Raw genomic sequence first — 24,433 nt, forward strand, 5'->3', positions numbered from 1 at the left:
AGAAATCGCGTAAATGCGGAATGTGAGCAGTCAAAGAAGATGAAGATGTTCAACGCAAATGAAAGCCAGATAAAGATAATGCTCTTAATTCGGATGGGATGAGGGAACAACAGACCAAGAGAAGCGAGTGAGAATCTTGTTTTTACAAAGATTACACTTTGAGATTGTGTGTCTCTCGTTCCTTAAGGGTTCCCTTCTTTTCCGGGCTCGTTCGGAATTAATTTTAATTAAGGTTTTCGTCCATTGCGAGATTCCCGCCAGTTGGGGCATATTCGCTTTCCGATTTATAGACGGTTTCTAGAAGGTTTTTGCTTTGCTTCATTTATGAGTCGTCTTCTAATCAATCAATCAATCATCTCACGAAGAACCAGTCCATTAAGATATTCACTTAATGAGGATATATGCCATTCGGTTGAGGGTTAAGACCCGAGGATACTCCGACTTGTGGATAGTTTTCAAATGTACACCATATCTGCATTTCCCTCTCTTTAATGACACACATGCGAAGGCACACGCACACGCACATGTTGTGCCGTGGCTGGAATCACTGAACAATCCAATCTGGGGATGGCCCCCTGGGCATATCTAGTTCTGTCTGTTATTCTCATTAATTAATAGCAAATTTGTTGATAGGCCCGAGACCAAAACAAAAACAATGGAACACTGAAAACAAAATTATGCAGAAATGCAAATGGAAATGCAGAGAGTGACACAGAGAGAGAGAGAGAGAGAGAGAGAGACAGAGAGGAGGGGGGGAAAGCAGGTGCCGCCGGGCTTATCCCAGAGCTCGCACAGATCAATGACGCAGCTATCTCGCCCCGCCTGACACAGCTTGGCACTTGGCCACAGTCACAGTCACAGAACACAGAATACAGCACAGATACACAGATACGCAGATACAAGATACATGCAAGAGAGAGCCAGCCAGCAACACATGTGTCGCCACTGATCGATCCATGCCATGCTGGACAGCCGACGATCAATGGCAAACATCTGGTGAGGACTGTCTGTGGGCTCGGGCTATCTTCTCCAGCCTAATGACGCCGGCAGCGAATCAGATAAACGCCAAGCGTTCGCATACATTATTACATTCCCTGGCTGGCTAATTATTCCCCAAGGAGCCCCGCGAGAAATCAGTGAAAGCGATCGGACCGCGATCATCACGACTCCGTGATGGGACTCCGGGACGGGACTGTTTTGTCAGTGTCAGTCAAGCGTGGTCATCGGTGGGACATTGGTGCCAGTGCGAGTGCGAGTGCGTGTGCGACACATCAGATCCATAAATCCCATAAATATTTGGACACTTGCCGGCCTCCGCTCATTTGCAATCATGGAGTTCTTTGCCACGGGTGCCTTTCAGCAGCTCTACAGCGAGCTGGATGACGAGTGCGGAGTCTCTGTCTCCGTCTCCTCCGATCTGATTCTGACCGCCAGCTCGGACCTGGATTACGGCTATGCGGAGGCCAGAGGTCAGTGCGATCAGGTGCCAGTGGTGGATACCGAATACTACGGCATCATCACCTTGGACAGCAACAACAACCAGAGCAACGACTACACCGTCGGCCATCCGGAGGACGAGGACCATGGACTGTTCTTCGACTTCAGCGATCAGGATCTGTCTGGCTGCTCCACCGCCGGCTGCTCTCCCCCGGAGCTCAGCGAATGGGAGCAGCGGCTGCTGGACAACTTTGTGGAGATACCCGAGCTGATAGACTTCCTGCCAGAGCGGACGCCGCTCTGCACGGACATGTGCGATGACTTCCTCGAGGAGAGCAACAGCAACCTGCGTCTGGCCGCCCCCCCACCGCCGCCACCGGCACCGCCAGTGTCGCCTTCGTGTTTGGAGCCAGCTCCGACAGCCCCCGCCACGGATGCTGCCACCGATGCTGCCACCGACACTGCCACCGTGCCCCAGCTCAGTCAGAATGCGGCGGGCGAGAGGGGCTACCTATGCACGTTCGGCAACTGCGAGAAGCTGTACGCCAAGCCCGCCCACCTCAAGGCCCACCTGCGGAGGCATCTGGGCGAAAAGCCGTACGCCTGCAGCTGGCCGGAGTGCAGCTGGCGCTTCTCCCGCTCCGACGAGCTGGCCCGCCACCGTCGCTCCCACTCCGGCGTCAAGCCCTACAAATGCGACTACTGCGCCAAGTGCTTCGCCCGCTCCGACCACCTCACCAAGCACCGCAAGGTGCACGAGCGTCGCCTCCTGGCGGCCACCCGCCTCGGGAAGCTCCTGCCCGACGATGTCTACGCAGTGCGTCCGGGCCGCAAGCGAAAGAACCAACTCTGATCTTAGTCAATAAAGTTATGTACTCGTAAAGCAAACCAAATCAAAAGAAAATATTGGGACCCAAAGAGGAAACCATGGGAATACGATACTAAATGGCTTTGTATATTGTATTTATGCCCAATACTAAAAGAGTGTAGGGATATATTCCTATATCCGGTGTTCGAAGCGCTTAGGATCGTGTGTAACACGCAGAAGGAAGCGTTGTTGACCACATAAAGTAGAGCGAGATATGCAAAGATACGCAGTAGCGTAATGAAACAAATGGAAAAAGAAAATAAAATATATTGTGAAATTCGAATCAAATAGGTCATTGGGTGGAAAGGGGATACCTCGTCTGGGCCCAGAAAGCGGCCTGCATGCGGCCACTGTGCGCGACAAGGGAATGACGCAGTCCCGCAGCTGCATCCGTCGGGTGACCTCTGGCGCGGTTTTGAGATGGTGCATCCACGGCGGATAACATTGAAAAGTAGGGATGTCCGGAAGGGGAAGATCCGCCTCGCGGTGATCATCCATGAGCAGTCAACGGTGTTGAAGTAACCTCAGTGAAGGATCCCGATGTTCCTCTCGGAAGACGGATGCCCGAGAGAAAAAGGGTGAGTACTGAGTAAGGATTTCCTTTGTGCCCTGTCTTATTGCGTACTTTACGGCTTTCAACGCGAGTGCCCTTGTAGATTTCAATGAATTTTACTGTGGAACTTGTACTATAATGGCATTTACTTTATGCCATCGTTGCCACCATCGCCAACTGTTATTCCGGCACCCCAGGGGAGACTGGAAGACCGCGGGACGGAGAGCTCCGCTTGGTAGGATCCCGATGCTGCCCCATTCGCTTGTGTGCTTCTGTGAAGGCGCCTGCACCACAAATATTGCCACGAACCCCAGCTCATTAACGGTGGAACTTTGTGCAGCAGCTCCCCAGACTACCCGACTGCCAACTGAGAGGGAGGGAGGGAGGGTGGTAGAACCAACACAGGAGCTGCATCAAGTGGAGCGCTGCTTATTCGAAAGTAATTAGCATAAAAATAAATACCACTCATTAAGTCATGTTGTTTTTATCTATTTACCATTTGATATTACCGTCCTCATCGTCATCGTCGCTGTCATTGTGTGAGTGTGTTTGTGTGTTTCAGGGGTCCTTCTCGGTGTCCTTGTCGGAGCAGCTCCCCCAGCATGGCCTCCTCCTGCTGGTGGTGGTGGCGATGCTCCATGGGGGCAGGCAACACGAGCAATATGAAAATGAGAGCCTGAAACTGAATGGGAAGAGGGCGACTCCTCGGGTTGTTTGCATGGCATGCAGGGAACTAGTTCAATTAGCCAGCCACCCAGCCACCCAGCCGCCTTTTGCCGAGAGCGTACTTTCAATGCCCAATCGAATCCACAGCTCTTATCGATCTGCCCTGCCTTAGTGGGCAGCCACTCCAGCTCTTGGTGCTCTCTGCGAAAATCTTTATGCAGCGGGAGAGACATTCAAGAGTCATACACTAGAAGGTCGTCCCTGAATGAACCCTAGATGAAAAGTGTTCACTGCAGTTCCTAAAACAAACATTCCACCGTAAGAAACGTAGTTCAATGTTGGATCCTCTCCTAATATGCCCATATTCGAGCCCAACGGACCTTGTTTAATTTTCATTTATACAGCCATCCTTGACAGTCAAAAACTCCATGCAGTGCATTGGATCTTTCGCTGACTTTCAGATGCAGATACGTATTTTGTCATGGCAGCTTAAAGCTAGAAAAATTCCGAGAGGAATTTTAATTAGATGCCAGCTGTCTCTCTCTCTCCCTCTCTCACCCTAAAAAAGAAGAAAACGACCAAATAGAATTCACAGAAAAATCAGTCAAAGAAGCAGAAAAGAAAGCAGTGAAAGCATAACTTGTGCTGCACACGACGACAAACGCTAAGGATGTGGACACAGACCCGGACCCGGACCCGGAGCCACACGTCTATACATTCGGGAGAGACATTCGAGGGGGTAATGAGAAGGGAAGGGACTGATAATGCTTTCTCCGACTTGTGCTCCCAGTTGGCGGTGTTTCTGTGTGGGAGACAAAGCGCGATGTAGTAAGAGAATTCAATTAAATGTTCATCAAAAACTACAAGAAAAAGTGTTGGGCACACACACACATACAGACCCAGACCTAGATACAGATACACAGACGCATACAGATAAAGGGAAAAGGAAAAGAGAACAAAGGACAATGACAAGGAGCAGGATGAGGTTGAGAAGCTTGATGATGACGACGACGGCAACGCCTGTAACTGTAGCTCTTCGACTCTGACTCTGACTCTGTCTCTGTCTCTGCCTCTGTCTGTGACTCTTTGCCTCTGTATCTGTATCTGTGTCTGTTTCTCTATGAGTGTGTGTGTGTGTGTGTGTATGTGTGTATCCCTATCTCTGACTGTGACTGTGACTTTGGTGCTGTAATCAGCACAAGACTCGAGGTAAGCGGAGGCAGCCAACAGCAACGACGACGACGACTACAACGACTGGGGATACGGATGAGCATGGGGGCACACAAGCGGAGAGCGGTGGCACAAAAGTTATAAAATACCAGATAGATAGTAATTGCAACAGTTCCGTCTGTGTGTGTGTCTGTGTGGGTGTTGGGTGTTGGGTGTAGGGTGGGGGTGCAAAATAAGCAGGAAACTGGAAATTACAAATGATACGGAAATAATGCGATATCATGAATCATTTTTACGAGAATCGAGACTTTGATTCTCATGGGCAAATGATTGCTGCTGCTGCTGCTGCTGCTGCTCAGAGAAGGAGTCGAGAAAGGTTCAGGCCTTTCAGATATACATACATACATATATACAGTTGTATGTATGTATGTATATATGCATGTGCAACACCACTCTCTAGTATCTGGTCGGTGGCCTCTGGATCTCTGGGTCCCTGGGTCTCACTGGGTCTCTCGTCGTCTCTGGCTCTTTGGTCCCTGTGGCTGGTCGTTGTAGCTGAGTTTGTGTCAACAAATTTGCATTGCATTGGGCGACCGACTGGCGGCGACCACACAAATAATGTCAACAGCATTTCCACTCATCAATAAGTGAAATACATAAAAAATAGGGAAAAGCGAGGGAAAATGGGTAGCGGCAAACGGAAGGCAGAGGATGCCTGATGCCTGAGACGGGCACTGGGACCGGGATCGAGTTCCGATTCCTTCTGAAAGCTGGCATATTTATTTTCCTCTGCTCGCCATCGACTCCTCGACTCCTCGACTCCTGGCCCTCTTTGCCTCCTTTCTCGCTGCCCTTTGTGCTGCTGTCGCATTCTTGATTTAGCAAATTGACTGCCATGAAAATGCGGAAAACTTGTGCAAAAGTTGCCAGCAGAGCGCTTGGAAAATTCGCTTAAAGCGGTGAATTTAACTGAAAGTTCTCTAGCCATGACAGACATGAGAGACATGAGAGAGGAGCAAACGTAGTTTGGGGAATCTTTGGAAGAAAGTGGGTGTGTTTTTGGGGGGTGGCAACGGCTCTAAAAGAAACAGAAGCTGAAGACTCAACGATGATTGAAGAGAGGAGAAAAGCACGAGCATGAGTTATAAATAAGTACCCAGGAAGTGCGAGCTCCTTCAGAGGAGTCCTGAGTCCGGAGTCCTGAGTCCGGAGTCACCCTCTTCACCCACTCAAATGACTTGTCCAGGTCCCATGTCAGTGGCTCCGTGTCAAGTGTCAATTGCCTGACATTCGATGCGCCACCTACTCGCACCAGAGTCAACCTTGGCCCGAAGTCTTGGTCTCTCCAAATGCTAATGAACTTGGGTAATAAGTCCTGGCCCTCCTGGTGGCCGACACGCCCATCCGGGCACAGCTCAGGTGTCGGTGAGGAGCGGGACAGAAGGACAATGCCTTGCGCCACGTTTAACAATTTGCAGCCTTAATGTGGCACCAAAGTGTTAAGGTCCGTGTGCCTTCCATAAGTTTCGCCAACGAACGAGCCAAGGAGCCAAATGGTTGTCCATGTTATGTATGGTCGGAGTACGTGTCGTGCCCAGACCCCAGACCCCAGACACCAGACCAGACCCCTTTTCCGTGAGCCAAGACACACGGAATGGCAGCGGCAATGATGCGGCCCCAGAGGGGGAGAGAGAGCGAGAGAGAGGTCGGGGCTCGGAGTCCCGGGGAGTTTAATTATGAGGCCGACCCTAGCTATTAAAACAACTCTCTGCCACATTTTCCCTGCTCTGTGCTCCCTGCCCCCCGTTCCGCCTGCCTTTCTTGGCCATATCTAATGTCGGGTCGAGGCAACCCAAAGAATTCCATCTCCCCTGCCTTCCTTTCCCAGCTACTACTACCTTGTCCCCGTCGTCTGCGTTCCGTTCCCATTTCGATATCGACGAAAAATTGCAGCTCATTTCGGGGGGTCCGACTTTAAAGCGTAATTTCTGTGGTTACATTTGCCAAACATAAATCTAATGGATATTAATACAAGTTTGGGCATCCCGTATCCCTGCTCACTCCCCCCTCCCCAAAGAACCACCCTTTCGCCTATATCCACCTCTCAGTCGGTGGATCCGTACGTGAGCTCGTATATTTTACGTGCCCTGGGTCTGAGTCCGTGGCCGTGGCCGTGTCCGTGTCCGTGTCCGAGTCCGAGTCCGGCTACGATTTCGGGTCGGCCTGTCCGACTAGCGATTTCCGGTATTTGCGGAGCCTCATTTCTGGTTTATTATAATTCAACACGAATGTGTGCGTGTGCTCTGGGGTTGGGTTCTGTTGGGTTGGTAGGGGTAGTGGGAGTGCGAGTGGGGGGAGTCCAGATTAGGTCTCTCGCAGGCCACATCAAAATATTTCAATTTTGCAGCTCGCTTTTGTGTGGTGCTTTTGGCATTTCGATGCGGCGCGAGCAAGGGTTTTCCAGGGTATGCCATAAAAAAGCCCATATCCGGTTTGTGTATGAGATTTGATGCTCTTCATGCTGCCATGGTCCCATATTCCATACGCCAGGAGAGAGAGGGTGGGGCTTACTCTTTAAATTAGATCAGGTCGAGAACTGTAGCTCTTTTTCATAAAATAACAATCAAAGTTTCCTCTCCAGAGAGAGAGAGAAAGCGAGTGCAGAGAGCTAGGCTAAGTAGTGGCTGAAAATATCTTAATTGCTCCGGGCCTGGCCTGACATCCAGAAGTTTGATTAAAAAGTTCGCACGTCACTCAATGACGCTAATCAAACTGCGGAACGACAGACAGACGGACAGACAGATAGATATCTGCTCGTGGTAAGAGAGATGCCTGCCACCGATAGAGAGACCGATAGATAGATGGGACTACGCAAAGCGAAAGTTTGTTTCAATCAATGCGGTTTCCAGCAACAAACAAACAACAGTGCGAGGACGACGTCTAGCAGCAGGACGAGCATCTAGGAGCAGAACAAAACCAAACCAAACCGAACCGAGCCGTACCGTACCGAACCGGCGGAGGAAAGTTGTAAACGAGCACATAAATAACTTGAGTTTCGCTCCGAGCGTTGGCGGAGCAGAGGAGAGTGACGAGTGCAGGGGGGCCCTCCGCCAAAACGTCAATGGAATATCAATTTTAAAGCAGAGACAGAGACAGAGAGAGAGAGAGAGGGAGGGAGAGAGAGGGAGAGAGAAATCAGAAGGAAAGGCGAAGGAAGGAAGGAAGGCCTGGCCTGGCCTAGCGAATCCGAATCCGGATGCGGATACAGATAATAGACAGAAATACAGATGCGTGGTGTGTGTGTGTGTGTGTGTGTGTGTGTGTGTGTGTGTGTGTGTGTGTGTGTGTGTGTAAGTAGGATGTATGGACAGGAGACTGGGAAGAGGGAAGCAAGGGACAGTGGCTTAGCCGGAGAGCCTGAATAAAGAAGGAAAGAGGAACCCAGCACCCATGGGGCCAGAGAAGAACAGGGCCTCTGTCTGTCTGCATATGGCCATGTATTCAGGGCGTATGACAATAACTTGACGCTAAGCCCGAGTCAAAACTGAAATTGAAATGCAAGCTGGAAAAAGGCGAACAACAAGCATGAAAAAAAGGGCGGGCTCCTATCCGTACGTATGTGATGTGGCACAGCATAGCATGAAAGGAATATGGGATATGGGATATGAATGTGGGGAGAGCTGGCCAAAGGATTGATGCATTGGGGGATACAAAGAGGACAGGAGCATAAGACGTACTCTCGTAAGCGGCTCTACCGCATGCCCCGAGGTATCTCATTGTGGGATACAGGATACAAGATACACGATACACGATACACGATACAGGATCCTAGACAGGAGGACAGAGGAAGGCACTGGCGTAAAGCCGCCATGGCTGTCAGAGTCTATGGAACAATCTCAATAGTTTCCTATAATCCCTTGTCAGATTTCTATAAGAATGAATATTATCAAGTGACTGTGCAGTTTTATTGAGGCTGCATTTCATTTATGGGACTTTCATTTGCCTGCCACTCGCAGGGCATCCTTTTCTTGGGCCTCAGGACTGCCTTCTTCCGTCTCCGTCCATGGCGCTTTCCAATTTTGTCAGCAGCCATTGTTATTTGCCTCTCATCTAATTCAATTACAACCACGAATATTGGATCATAACTGGCCAACAACCGACATACCTCCTGCAACCAATAGCCCACCAACTCCTCTCCCCACCTCTGACACCATGCCCCCCACAGAAGCTCCAAGCGGGCAAACGGAATCAAAGACTCACGAACAACAAATCTTTTTTTTCTTTGTTGCATTCAACAGAAGGGAGAGGGGACAGAAGGACGAGGGAGGGAAAGAAGGAAACAAAGCAACAGCTAAGAAAGGTACTGCCAAAAGAAAATGACCAACAACAACAACATAATGCAGGAAAATACGAATCCATCCATGAAAACACCGCAAATGATATACCCTCTCGGGGCTCAAGTGGAAATGATGTGTGCCCTCATTGATTTGAATATAGTCTTATGTTTACTTAAATTTCTAAAATTCCCTATCTAAAAAAGGGCTTAGTGTCGAAGAGACAAGAGCTACATTTCCGTTGGATATTGAAAGCGAAATCCAAAGCTCTTTTGTGCGCTAGCAAACATTTCACCAATTTTATAATGCTCCCTTTGCAAGGACACAACGCGGAAGGCCAAAAGGGACCAAAAGAAGACCGAGAGCAAACGGCGGAGAAGGAGAAGAAGGAGAAGGAAAAGGAGCAGCAGCAGGAGCAGGAGTTAGATGCCGATAAACGGAAATACAGAACAAGAAACGTGCACAAATCTAATTTCCAAACAACACGCGCTGTGTGCCAAACACAACAACGAAACAAAGATGGAGAAAGGAGCCGCCACAGAGAAGGCGAAATGGAGAAGACCGAGAAGTGGCAGAAGTAGAAGTAGGACCCAAGGAGAACCGAGAACGAGAAGCCGAGGGAACCGATGACAACGACAACAAACGACGGGGCACAAAAATTGAAATAAAGATAGAGACAGCAGCGCCAGCAGTGGCAGCGATGGAGGCGGCAAAATGAAACTTTTCAATATCCGCATCCGCTCATGAATAATAATTTATAATGGCCGAGCTGCGCGCGTCATAAAAAAAGAGAAGAAGGACTCGAAAACCAGAGCCAGAGGGAAACCAAAGCCCCCATCTTCGTCCTCGTTCTCGTCCTCGTCCTCGTCTCTGACATTGACGACAACTTCTTGGCCAGCCCGGGAATGGGCCGATTGATGGGCCACAGCTGAGGGCGACGATATGTCTAAGCCACCCAATGCCATCCTAACACCATCCTCTGGCATCTCTTGCGTCCTGCGAGTCCTCCGAGTCCGAGTGCGAGTGCGAGTACTTTGACGGGGAGATAACTTTGGTTTGGAGCAACATGTATGGGGCTGCTTATTCCTCTTTCTCATCTCTCACCTGTGTCCTGCTGCCCGTCGTTGATGAGTCTGTCACCTGCTCCACTGCCCCCGCCGAGCACCGCCTCCCCTCCACCGTCCACAACTTATTCTCAATATTTTAAGGACCTGAAACTTTGTGCGTTTTGCGGTATTCTGGCATTCCTTGGCTTATGAATATGGCAACGGCTCTGGCTCTTTTTTGGCAGCAACTTTATTCTTCCGGCCTGTGGTATTGAGAGATCTCTGTGTGAGGATACGTGTCCGTGTCCGTGTGCGTGTGCGAGTGCGAGTGGTAACTGGTACTATCTCTTTTCAAGTTAATGAAAACGAAAGGAAAGTTTCCAACCCCACCCCCGGCATCACATTTCAATTAAAATGCACAAATGTAGTGAGAACACGGGGAACACAGGGCGCACGGCATATCACATTCAAACGAAATTTGAAATGAATCTCTTCCTCAGGTATGCCTCTCCTGCCTTTCCATCTTCCTCTCTTCTTTTGGGTTCTTTGGGTGTTTCTTTTTTTGCTTCCTTGAGGGCACAATTTCTAGACATTTTCACGTAGAAATGATAATGATAAAACTTTGATTGCCGTTTTGCCACGGAATCACAGTTATTCCCGACGCACCTACTTATTCGGCATGCCCCGTGCCCCACATGCCCCATGCCCCATGACCCATGCCCCGTGCCCCACATCCCATTTACCGCACATCAAATTCTTATTAGCGCTCAATTTCAATTGATTCGCCCCCAGAATTCGCTCGAAGACGGAGCAAAAAACTTTTCCAATCAGCCCCAAAACAATCCTTCTTGAAGACCAATTTCTTGGCGGAGTTGTGCGGGAGTCCGCGGAGGAGTTTCCGTTTCGTTTCTTTCCTTCATCGCTAAAAACCCAATTAAACGCGCCATTAAATTATTTCGCAATTTGCATATATTTCGTATTTCGACTCAATAAAATTTCACACCTGAGTGCTCCTTCCCTCTGATGCCCCCACACACGCACCTGCTGCCTCCTCCTCCCTCATTAGCCCCCAACCACACGGACACACACACACAATCACATACACACAAGTTTGTGCTCTTTTTTTCCACCATTTTGGTATTTTCCCTTTTTATACCCGATACTCAAAATGAGTATAGGGGTATATTCGATTTGTGGTAAAAATAGATGTGTGTAACGTCCAGAAGGAATCGTTTCCGACCCCATGAAGTATATATCTTCTTGATCAGCATCAATAGCCGAGTCGATTGAGCCATGTCTGTCTGCGCCTAGTTCTCAATGACTATAAGAGCTAGAGCACCCCCTTCCGCCCCCGAAAAGGACGAAAATCGGTGGCAACATTATTGAAGGTTAAATGAAGGTTAAAATTAAAAACGCACAATCAAAGAAAATGACCATATCTATCAGATTGCCGAATCTGGATCAGATCGGATTATTATTATAGCCAAACGTAAGAAATGAATTTTCAGTGGCTACGCAGCGCTCGACGACACGCTCAGACTGAATTTCTGTCCCTCTCGCACGCACTCTTTGTCGTGTCGTTTAATATAAGCGGCGTCTGCCGGAGGAGAGCCATACGGACTAAGTATCGGGTATAAATGTAGAGTTGCGGTCGCCGCAGCAACTCACATCGTTCCCCCTCGTTTTTCTTGGCACTTTCATTTTCGTCTTATTTGTATTTTATTTTTATATTCATTTTCATTCTCCAATTTGTTGTTGATTTTCTTCTGAAACTTGTTTTCCCTGTTGCCACGATATACAAACGAAATTCGGGTGTAAAATGTATGTGGATATGTGCATTGTTATCGCATTACCTTAAATGGTTGAGGTGGAGGTTGAGGGGCAAAATAGCTGAGACGAACACGAAGGAGATGCTAGGAAGGACGATTCCCAGAGCTTCCGATGCTCGTAGCTTATTCATTTTCATCTCAAAAGAGAGCAAGCTGCCACCTGATGGATTATATACCAATTCTCGCCATTCACATCGGTACCTCCAATAGAATGGCAGCTTATAATATAGGAATCTTACTCCATCCAAGGCTCAAATCAGAGCAAACTTTGATCAAGATTTTGGGAATATACAAAAATATGTTGACTGAGAAAATTGTAAGGAACCTTTTTGTTCAGAGTCAACATTGAAATTATTGTCAGTGTTTCGGTAAAACTTTCTGAAAACATTCGAATATAATTGAATATCGACGAAAAACCTTAAAATTAGTTCTCACCATGCTTTGGTTGTATCTTGTGTACGTTGCGTGCCTTGCTGTACTGTTTGTGGCCTATTACCTCACGACGGCTAAAGAGCGCCAGGTGTTCGAGCGCTTTTCCCGGATAAATCGTTTGCAAATACCCCTGAATCTTCTGGTAATTGAAATTAAACTAGTCGCCGAGACAACACGTGAAGGAAAACAACTGGAAATCGTGGAGCTGGTGCAGATGACAAAATCCATCGATCGCATAGCGCGCAGACTGGAATACACTCGCCAAACCTTGGATCTGTAATGTTTTTCTCTTAATGTCGCGCAAATAAAATGGCATCTTTGAAAATTTAATGTTTAACCAAATGAAAAAGAGTTTGTTCCATTAAGGCCGGCACAGACAAGTCTGATGCAGAGATTGATGCGGCAGTAGCAGAAAGGAATGGCATGATGTGGCAAGGGAATCATCAAGGAAAACATCAGGCAGCATAGTTATCATCATGAAAGAAGCTAACAGACGTACTATGACGATGAAACCACTTTCACACAGTGGATCCGAAAAGGTAGCCCCCTACAATCCCATCCATCCTCCTCTCTCATAAATTCCACTCCACACGAGTACCATCGCACGTCAGGGCACATCGAGATCCGCTAAGCAGCCGCTGAGTTATGAGCCATCAAACATGGGCCACACGCCATGCCACGCCCTGCCACAAGGCCCATGCCAAGGCCCGCAAATGTTACCTCGGGGGATAGGAGGGGGGATATCCTGAAATGACCCAGAAATGTATGCAATACGCATTTAATTCATTCTTTCACCCTTTTTTTAATTTCTTCAAATACCCTGCTCCTCCCCTCACTCCGCCCCACCAATCACCGACCGATCCAAGCCACTCCGCAGTCCAGCAATGCACGCACAGCCGCGCACATAAAATAAATAAATACTCGTATTCAAGGAGAGAAGAAGGAACAAAAATATACGAGTATACGGGGGAAAAAGCGTCTACATGAGACGCATATTTAATTTCCCCTCACCAGCCAGCCCCTTCCGCCTGCCGCCTTCCGCCCTCCACCTTCAGCGTCCCCGGCCATGTCACGAAAGGATTTTTCATAGGCCCCTAGCGTTAGACTCCCGTTTTATACCCTCGCAGAGAGGAGACCATGACTTCGAGCCAGGTCTGTCTGTGCATCTTTTTGATTGTATGGACGAAGCACTGCAGGCATCAGTGACCCTTACTCCAAGCAGTAGATACTTTCATTTATCTATTGAAAATATCTATTGGGAAAATTGTGAGTCCAAATGTAGCTTTTCGTGTGTTCCTGGAAGGAGATCCCCTGTTCAAACTTCAAGGAGTAGATCGCCAGGGTATTTAATGCTTCGGTCCCCGAATCGTCGAATCATCGAATACTCGACCCTTCCTCTCGCTCTTTTGCAGCTTTGCTTTGCTTTGCTTTGTTTCAGTGTTGCTTTTTTCCGCTGCTGCTCCTCGCTCGCTTTGTTTCTGGGTTTTTTCTTTTTATACCCGATACTCAAAATGAGTATTGGGGTATATTAGATTTGTGGTAAAAGTGGATGTGTGTAACGTCCAGAAGGAATCGTTTCCGACCCCATAAAGTATATATATTCTTGATCAGCATCAATAGCCGAGTCGATTGAGCCCTGTCTGTCTGTCCGTCTGTCCGTCCGTCCGTGTTGCATCCACAATATTGAGGATACGAGAAAACTAAAAACGCAGAATCATAGACAATGATCATATCTATCAGATTGCTGAATCTGGATCAGATCAGCCAAAAGGAACAAATCAATTTGCAGTGGCTACGCAGCGCCCGACGACACGCTCAGCCTGAATTTCTGTCCCTCTCGCACGCACTCTTTGTCGTGTCGTTTAATATAAGCGGCGTCTGCCGGAGGAGAGCCATACTGACTTAGTATCGGGTATAACTGTAGAGTTGCGGTGTCCGCAGCAACTCACAACGTTCCCCCTCGTTCTTTTGTTTTTGTTTTTTGCTCTGTTTTTTATTTTAAATTTCATTTTGTGCATACTTTATTTTTATTTCCTTCATTATTAATCGCATGTTTACACACCAGAAACGCAGCCTGCATGTGTGTAAGTGTTTGTGTGTGCCAGAGGAGCCATTGTAGGGGGGCTGCTAGGCACCGCCTCCTAGCCGGGAGGCTCCCCACAGGGTCGTGAGTCGTGGGTGGTGTTGGAAATTCTTTAAATTTCGAAACACGCAACGAAGGGGAAAAGTTTTATTTTGAAAATGAAGTGCGATCGTAAATCACATTAATTGCTCGCTAGATGGCGCTGTCACTGTTCAATATGGCGGCCTAAAAACGAAAATGGCTGCTGCAGGAGAAGAGAGAGAGGGAGAGCGAGAACGAGAACGAGAACAAGAACGAGAACGAGGGACATGGCAAGAGAGGGACAGCAACAGGCCGCCAATCGAATGGACATCAAAGTTTAATTAAAAATGCACTGTTAACAAAAACTTGTTAAAATGTAATTTAAAATTGGCAAAAAAAGCAACAATTTCCGGCACCAAAAAAATAAGCAAACTACAACTTAATTGAAATGAAAACGAGAAAAAGAGATAGAGGGAGATAGAGCGAGTCGGGCGCACAGGGAAAAGAGATAACGAGGAGACGACAACTGGCAAAAGTAAAAAACCAACACACATTTTTGAGGACAGCTCCCAGTCTGCCCCTCCTCCAGCCACCAAGTCAACCACAAAAACCAAACACACACACAGAGAGATACATACGTCTGCAGATATAGACACACAGATACAGATACAGATACAGCATGCATCAGTGTATTATCAGTGGATTGTGATTGTGGTGCAGCCCAGTCACCGCCACTGATAAAGTTCAAAAGTGAATGTTTTTTCGTGGCACAAATTGCCAAACAAACAGAAAGTCAGTCAGCGACAGCTACAGCCGTCCCCGACACAGAAGAAACAGGAACATGGGCATAAACATGCAAGAAAGACTAGCAGCTCGGGGGCCGACGAAGCCGACGAATCCCCGCATACCCTTCCGGATGGATCCCTTCAATCGAAGCATCTCTGCTCAGCTTCCTTCTTTGCATTGCAGATATTTGTTCAAGGTCTCTGCAGGAACATAGCACTCTTCTCAAGGAACCTTGTACTTCCGTGTCAGAATACACATCAGCTCTACGCCCTAATTCGTTTGTCAGTGAACCTTGCTGAATTCAAAACATAGTCTATAACGTAAATTCGTAAATTACTTCCCACAATGTTTTGGTCAGCTTTATTTCACATTTTTGGCCTTGTTGTACTATGGGGCATTTATCGCCTCACGTCGATCGCAAAATGCCGGCTGATGGAGCACCGAATGCAACTGATAGAGCTGGAAACCCAAATGATCTTTCTGGAACTTAAGATGATGCAGTTCGTTGACAGAACACTCGTTGGCAAAAAACGGAACCTGCACGATCTGGAAAAGATCAAGAAATCAGTGAAACGTTTCTCCAAAAGTCTTGAGTTCAATCGTCGCTCCTTTGCTGTCGACCACAAAGTTTGAGGATTAATTTGTTGAATAAATTGTACATATTGCAGATCTAAAGATCAACATAATCGTGCAGATTGCATTGCTTGCTGTAGCCTTGCTGTAGTAATATTTTACCAGTTCCCGTAAAGGACATAGTACCCTCTGTAAGGGTGTACAAGAAGAGCCAACATGCAGGGGGGCGGTTGGGCGTCTCATACAGAACTGTCCCAGGCAGAACTCTACTAAACGGTCACCCCGTCCGTCTCCCACAGCCAATAGCCGGAGGGGAAACTCCAAAATAAAGTGCAACGGAAAAACAACAGCAAGAACAACAGATGCAAGTGCACAAAAATATAACTGCTTTTAGTTTCCGCTTCCGTTTTAATGCACCGCGCATCGTGGTCGCCATAGCCATAGCCATCGCCATCGCAATGGTCGATGCGGTCAAGGGGGCGTCCGGATGTTGGCGTAGGTACAGCAGGATGGGAATCAAGACCTTCGAGGTGGGAGCCCAAGTGAAGCATATGGAATCCATGGTCCAAGAGGAGCTTTGGCATAATTGCACAGATCCCTTTTTGATACATGGAAGATTGTGATCGAGAAGAATGTATGGCAATCGCAGGGCTATTCAATCAAAGCAACGAAAGAAAAATTAATTAAAGAGGTTCCAAATCGATATACGTAGCTCGCAAATATAAGAGCATTTCCACAGCCAGCTACAGCCAGACCCAAACACCAAGGCTGCGTCCAGCAGGACAAACAATATGTTGAGAACGGGGCAGAACAGAAGTTGGTTACATTTCTCGAATCGGTTGGATTTCGGTCACTCGGTGGGGTCGTTGGTGGTGCAGTGGTGCGGTTTTTTGCCCTACGACCCAGCGGCGTCAATGTGTTGGCGGTGTCGTTTGTCTGCCATACTTTTAGTTTTATTTGTTCACCATTTTAGATTTCATTTGTTTTTGCTCCGAGCAGGAAGGGGAGTGGGCTATTTGTCGCGACCTTAGCTTTAATTGGCACGTAGGGGGGGGCAGATGGAAGTGGGGAGTGGGCGAGTGGGGTGGGAAGTGTAGGGGTGGGCGATGTCCAGCCTGCGGAAGTCCGAAGCGGAAGCTAAATTTTGTTTTTCTGCTCGTTTCTTTTATGATTCTCTGTTTCACTGTGGGTTGATATGAGCAACTTCCGCTTTGCACTCTGCACTTCCGGCGAGTGAATATAGCGCACGTCATCTGTCAGGCTCCAGGACCTCATCAGGAAAGGTCACTGGCAGCAGCAGCAGCTGACAAATTGGAACCCTATTGAAAAGTGACTTGCATATGAAATATGGTGGGGGCTAGAATGTGAAAGAAAGTCAGCCGAAGGAAGGAGAAGGGAAGAGTAATTCTTGGAAAGTCCCGCAACAGATTTTCAATTCTAAGGGCTGGCTCTCGAATCAATTGCACTAAGGAAATACCCTCACAGAGTATTTTTGCCAGGGGCTTGCTCCACAAAATTACACGAGTAAAAGTGAAGCACAGCTCTCCCCATTAGCCCTCCTCATTACAATGAAACTTTTCTCAAAATCCTATGGGCATCCCTCTTCGGTGTGTGGATGGTACCCCTCTTAGCCGCCGGACATTGTCGCTTGGTCGTTTCTAGGCTTTTAAAATATTCATGTGCAACACTCCGGATGCCGCCCCATTGTCCCATTGCCCCATGGCCAGCTGTTTGGGAGTGTGAGTGTGCATGTATGTTATGGTGGGGGGGCTTACATGTGTTTTCCACGTGTTTTAATTAGTTTTCCAGAGTTCATCAGAGAGCTCCAGAGCGCCATCCCACGTTCCAAATCCCATTTGTCAGGTTGTGAGTTATGAAGCACACCACCACCCCCATACCCATCCCACCGTCGTTGCCGTCTTCATTGTCGAATAATGAACATCACAAATCAACGGTTCGTCATTAGGCACAATGGCCCTTGGCCAGGCCCAAAAACTGAGGCGGAGGGGCGTTTGTAGAACGGGGTCTATGCATAATTTTTCAGCTCAGTGAAGCAAAAACAAAGTGTTGACAGCCAAGTAGATGGTAGGTGGGCGGCTGTCCTGGCTGTCCCAGACAGGTGCAAGAGGGAGAGTAGCTACAAAAGTAATTACAGAAAAACCAGCTGTTGCCGTAGATTAATTGCCCTCCCAGACGGCGGAGCAGCAGATCCAAATAGAATGAGAAACGAAACAAAACCAAACGAAACGTGGCTCAAGAATTCGAAAATGATTACTGTTTCAGCAACTGTTTTCCAACACTGATTTCCCATAGATTTAAGTGTAGGGTCAGCGATCCTTCCCAGCCCTGTCGCCTTTGGTGCAATCTCTGCTTTTTCTTGTTTGATCTAATAAGGCACAAGGTAAACAAGCGCCAGCTGGACAGCTGCGAATCGCTCTCTTTCTCATTCCCAATCTCTAGAGAACTTCAAATCGACATAAGGGTAGCTGGGGGCAGCTGGGGGCTGGTGGGGGCGCCCAAGCAACTAACAGGGGAACCGAAGCCTGCGGAAACATGCCAGAAACATGGGGGGCGGTCCACCTAATGAAGTTCGAGTTTGCAGTTCCAGTTCATAAACAGCAGAGAAAAGTGTATGTGTATGTGTCTAGCCCCTTTTTTGTGTCCTGTTTACCCTAACAGATTGTGGCAGGTGTATCACACATTTGCGAGGGCAGTGGAAACAATGATGTCGATCCAAAGATCCAAGGACAAACAGGTAGATATTCCTATAGAGAGACATCCCAACGTATTTCTTCGGCATCGATGCTTCCCAGCCGCAGGGCACATGGCCAGAGGAAACTCAGATGCAAAGTGGAAGCCCATGACCCATGGATCAGGGTATTCTTCGCTTCCACCTGCAGCTGGTTTCCCGTGCTCTCCCTGCTCCCCGGGCTCCCCCGGGCTCCACTTTTATTGTACGAGTAACTGCCTCTCGCACATTCCGGCTATTGTTCTCTTTTCTCCACTTGGTTTGGCTCCCCCGTTGTATTTTTTGTTTGTCAGGGGCCATATTGAAAATGTTTTTGCAGCATTTGACTGGCGGGAATACTCGTGAATGTTATTCAGTTTTCTCCTCTTCTTCCAGGGGTCGGCTGGTTCGGGCCTGGCTTCATTTGAATGGATGAGGCCGTGGCTCGATTGGGGATTTGGCCAATCAAGGGGGAATCAATTTGCTGGGGCCCCGGCGCGATTGGAAATGTGTAATTAAAACCCGACTCCATGCACAAATTATATTGTTATAATAACTTCCTTTTTTCGGAGCGCCTGTTTGTTACCGCTGCAGCGGTTGCAATCTGCCCCCCAGCTGAATGCAACACACACAAATCGGTAACGGGAAATTCAACATGGAGAAGTGGAAAGCACTCTCCGGCTCTGGCCCTGGCCCTGGCTCTGGTAAATGAAAATTTGATTTGTCTGCATTTTAATGAGATGCGCCGAAGGCAAACTTGATAATTATTCGCGTGTAAAAAAAGGCACACGCTCGCGAGTACTCTATGGACACGATGTAATCTATGGACAATTTTGTGGGGAAAATTGGGGGAAATCATGTAACCAATTGATTGGCGGGGGCGCCGCTCTGATCGCAGATGCGCCGTACCGCCTCGGGGGGTGCAGCGCCTCCTGCGGCTCGCTTAATTGGAACATTAATTTAACCGCGGAATGGACCGACCATTAAAGCTAAACTAAAACGGACTCTATAAAAATAGCAAATTGCTTTTTCCCCCCACATGCACACACTCATACACTCATAGATTCGAGCATGTGCATCCATATGTGTGGGGGGGTGGATGTGGTGTGTGTGCGTTTGTGCGTGAAACATGCTGCATCATCAAATATTTTCCTGCTCCTTTTTGCTGGCTTAGATCCGCAGCATGCAAATTAGCCAAAAACGCTAAATGGCTAATTCAATTAAAATTCCATGGCAAATAATAAAAATTAAACACAAAAGTGTGCACACTGGGTGGGGGCAGGGGGCCGTCAGGGGTGGCAATATATTTATGTATATGGGCGTGTCAGGAAGTAAATCAACACGAAAAACAACAAATCTCCCAACACAGAACCAATGAAGTTTATGTTTTTTAATTAAAAATGTTCCGAGCACTGAGCTGCCAAGGAATTTTCCGAAATTGTGAGAGAGGGTATCAATGCAGCGGATTGACCAATGGATACCCTATTGCATGAAAATCATCCGTTAAAATTGTATAGACAGCTGAACAATGGATTCTCACAGCATTCCAAGCATTCCACGAATCTGTGATGGAATTTAAACTTTGATTTATATGTACTTTTCTGGCATATCCCTGCATTTGATTCTCCTCCAAGTTGGAATAGAGTATGAATAGCTCCGCGAATTCCTCGCATAATGTGCACGGAAAACCGCATTATGCGCAGGTGTGACCCAGGTGCGCATTTGGCTATTTAAAAATTGGTCAGCGGTCATAAATTTTGCCCCAATTTCACCACCCACCCATGCAGAGAGTGGGTGTGGGTGTGGGTGTCTGTTTCTGTGTTTCTGTTCTAAATGAAATCAAGCATGCCTGATGAATGGGTAAGATGGGTGGTGGGTGGTGGTTCCACCCACAGGCTTCCGGTCAATGTTGCCATGGCCGTGTCCGTGTCCGTGTCCATGTCCGTGTCCGTGTCCGTGTCCGTACCCATGTCCGTGTTTATGTTCATGTTTCTGTTTCTCTCTACTGCTGCCATTGCAGTTTAATGCGTTTTTAAAGCGTACGAAAATTATGTGCCCTGCTTGGCACGGGAATGGTCCGGCTATGGTATGGTCCGCGGCCTGGTCTAGTTTTAAGCCGAAACATATAAAAATAATTTATGGCAAATTATAAATATATATTGTACATAAATGTGTGCGCGCTTCCCCCCGTTTGGAAAATGGTTTTGCATTGAATGAATTTTATTGGGATATAATCCGCCTAGGATGAATAAATAATCAAAAGTGAAAAGAGCTTACAATGAACCATGGAATGGAGAACTGATCGGCGTTGCATCGAGATTTCATGATTATTTAAGGCGGATTGCAGCATGCTTTCGCATACCCCGTCTGAATGCGCTTTATACCCACCAAAGAAAAATTAATGCTGCAGCCAAAGATTGCATTTTCAGAAAATTTAAATATATATGCATGTATGTGTGTGTGTATGTGTATGTGTATGTGTATGTTTATGTGTATAAAACCGCTATAGCCTGAAAACATACAAATGTACGTACGCATGAGAGAGATAATTTTAATGGAGACTTCATGGGACACTTCATGGGAAATGTCTCAAAAATGTCTCTCTCCTAAAAGATCCACTTCATTGTCGTCGAAAGTGAGAGGTAAAGTGGAAAATGCCCCGGCTAATCGATCGGTAAGCAGTGCAATTTCACAGCAAGTGCCAATCGATTGTTTGGCGCACGCTTTTCCGGCTAACTTTTCCGATTCACGGGTCATTTGAATGGCGCGGCGCCCCTGCTCAGTTCCGCTCCTTACGCTCGAGGGGCGCCGTGAGCATCGGCCCCGTCTGACGATTAATTATGCGGACAGAAAGGGTGTGGTTGGTGGGGTAGTCCTCGCCCCCGCTTGGGCGCACATGTTGGGTGTTGGCATAATATATGCATTCTTATTAACAATCTCGTCGCCATTGTAAGTCTCAACAACTTTTGGGAGAGCTCCTCACAGCCCTGCGGCCCCTTCACCATTCTGTGGCTGCTTCATTTGGATGTGTAAACGTGTTATTTATTTTCCCCCCTCACCACTCACACACCGACATCCTCACCCCCACCCCCACCCCACCCCCACCCGCACCCATGGTCCATGGCTCATGCTTTGCAAAAGGAAAAAAGAAAAGAAAACTGAATGTTGCCTTTTAAGTGGCAATAAATCAAATTGTCCTGCTTCCTTGCCCTTTGGGGATCGCTCGATGGATGGAGGATGGTGGTTGCAAAACAGAGAGAGAGAGAGGGGGACTGCGTCAAAGGGTGTCAGAGGGAGGAGGCGTGGCAGTCAGTCAGAAGAGTGAGCTGTTGGCAACTTACTTTCATATTTGACTTAGTCATAAAAGGCAAAAGCGATTCCCTTTCAAGCCAGCGACTAGTCAAAGGAGGAATCAGCCAAGGAGCTGGAATCCTCCAGCCAGGGCCAGGACCAAGACCTAACACACATGTACATATGCACATATGTATATGTATGCATGTGATGTGTGTGTGTGTATGTGGGTGGTATTCCGTCCTCCGTCCTCCGTCTCCTTCTCAGTCGCTGACTGCCGCTGCGTCAGCGTCGCGGCTTTGCGCGCTACGCTGTTTGTTTAGCGTTCCATAAGCTCTTAAGCTCATTTCGGTGGCGTTTTATTTGTAACTTGAGGCACCCGATACACACACACACACACAGACGAACACATACACAGCTCTGGCACAAAAGTTCCTTTATTTATTTAAAATAAAGCTGTCAAGCAGCTGAAATATTGAATCAAACAATTGCAAGACGACAGCTGCAGCTCCAAAATTAAGAGGAGAGAGAGAAAGAATTGCGAGATGGAGAGCGAACGAGTCAAAATGGCTGAGAATTGAGAGATGGAGATAGGGGTCGATAGGAGCCAAGTCGAGAGATGCTAGAGATGTATAGATGAAAGTCGATTAAAGATCGCCCTTTATGCAGGTGCCCCAAAAACCATGAGGCAAACAGTTTTCGTTCTTTCCGCCAGGTAATGCATAAATTCTACTCCAATGTGTATATCCTGTACTCAAAGGGTAGATGAGGCAGAAAGGCCATTGCTTTAAGTCCAGATGGGCCAGAAAGCGAAACAGATCGAACAGAGTGGAGTATTCAAGGCTATTCACGAGAAAATACTTGAGTTATAGGGTATCAAAAAGTTGGTACACATCTGGCAATGATGAGAGTTCCCTATCCCTTCCCCAGTGCTAGCTGGTGCATGTCTTTGTGGTTCTTTGTGCGCTTAGGAACAACTGAATTTAACACCTTTTGATCGGCAGACAGGATGCGACAGGGGACAGGAATGTGTATGTGTGTGTTTAGTTATGACACAAAATAAATTCCTGTAAGCTCCACTGAAGAGCAAACACACACACTCCATGACACTGCCCCAAAAGCAAGGACTGGAGGACTGTGACTCCGACTCCGACTTACATGTGCTCGTTATTCATAAACTTAATGCCAAAGAGAGCATAATTTTCATTTCGCCTCGTTTCGGGTTTTGTTTGCTCCGTTTTGGCAACGGCAACAGCAACGGCAACGGCAACGGCATCCACCCACCGTACCACCGAACCGAACCGCACCGTGTGCCAATGTGTGCCAAGACTTAAGCACATACACAGCAAATAAAAGCCAAACATTGGAGGAACAACAGCTAGAAAGAGGAAGGGGCAGCAGTGGAGTAGACTGGAGTGGAGTGGTGCGGAGTGAAGCGGGGCATAAACTGTACGGTGTGGCAGCAGCGGTAAGTGGGAATTATATAAACATATACATCAGTGAACAAACACCCATACTCGTATAAGAGCACACAACAACTGGCAGATGTTGCGGCCTCATATCGGCACTAAGATCGCCATCGTCGGAGCAGCCCACAAGCATACGCGGCGCATGAGTGATATGTGTGTGTGTGTGTGTGTGAGTGTGTGTGTGTGGAAACTGAGGGAAGGAACCGGATTTGGCATTGAAAAGATACATTTAAGCATGATACTTCTCAACGATCAGCCACCGCTTATATGGTCAATACATTTTTGGATGATATGTACGCCAATTCAAGCAATCAGAATAGAATATATGTAAGTCTTTTGATCGATTCAGGGGAACATGACTGTAAGGTATGCACGGTTATAATCTGCAAGAATATAGAACCGCTGCTCGCGTCTGGACCATGAAAACTGTTGTTCTGTTCCACGTTGTTCTGTCCTCCTTGTTCTTCTCACTTTTCTTTCCCTTTCCCTATCCTATGCTTGCCCGAGACCCTTGACCCTTCTCTTGGATGCCCTATAGTAACCCATGCCAGTGCCGAGAGACAGAGCGTGCTCTACTCTGGCGATACCCAGCATCTGCTGGACCATGTTACATGTTACACCGCCATCACTTTCTCCCTGTTGGGCAGTGTCCCCTCCAACCCCTCGTAGCAATCGTCTGTTCTCTTTCTGTTCAGATGCACCCGGGCACAGAGCGACGCTGTCGTTTTCTTATCTTCCAGACGATGGGATCCAGACCCGATTCGTATTTCAATTATGCATTCCGACAGCATGGCCACTGGATTCTCTGTCCCGCTCACACCACACTGGCAAGCCAGGACACCAAACCGAAGCATTTGATACTTTTTCCAAGTCGATCTAACACGTTTCTTTTATAGTTTTGCGACAGCCTTGGTGATGCTGCCAGCATTACACTGATATTATTACGGAAATCTTTCCTACGGAAGCTGCATACATATTGTCATATACAGATGCGGCTTTTACGATTTTGTATCTCTTCTAAGACGTAATATGTACCTCCTGCAAGAGTATGTAATGATGAAGAAGGGTATGGAGGAGAAATAGTCAGCTACATGCCACATTCCGGTCATTAATACGCCATCAGAAGCGAGTGCCCAACGAGCAGGGG

At 47.6% G+C, this 24,433-nt stretch overlaps 1 protein-coding gene across 1 annotated transcript; it reads left to right on the forward strand.

The window, feature by feature from the left end:
• The first annotated feature begins 1,330 nt into the window (after positions 1–1,330).
• Positions 1,331–2,555, forward strand: LOC6597355 (Krueppel-like factor 7). Its single transcript, XM_002022521.2, has one exon. It carries the CDS (start codon positions 1,331–1,333, stop codon positions 2,288–2,290), a length of 960 nt encoding a protein of 319 aa, XP_002022557.2. The 3' UTR covers positions 2,291–2,555.
• Positions 2,556–24,433: the final 21,878 nt, after the last annotated feature.

Source organism: Drosophila persimilis, unplaced genomic scaffold (genome assembly GCF_003286085.1).
Source record: "Drosophila persimilis strain 14011-0111.01,24,50 unplaced genomic scaffold, DperRS2 tig00000606-arrow-arrow-pilon, whole genome shotgun sequence".
NCBI classification, from domain to species: Eukaryota; Metazoa; Arthropoda; class Insecta; order Diptera; family Drosophilidae; genus Drosophila; species Drosophila persimilis.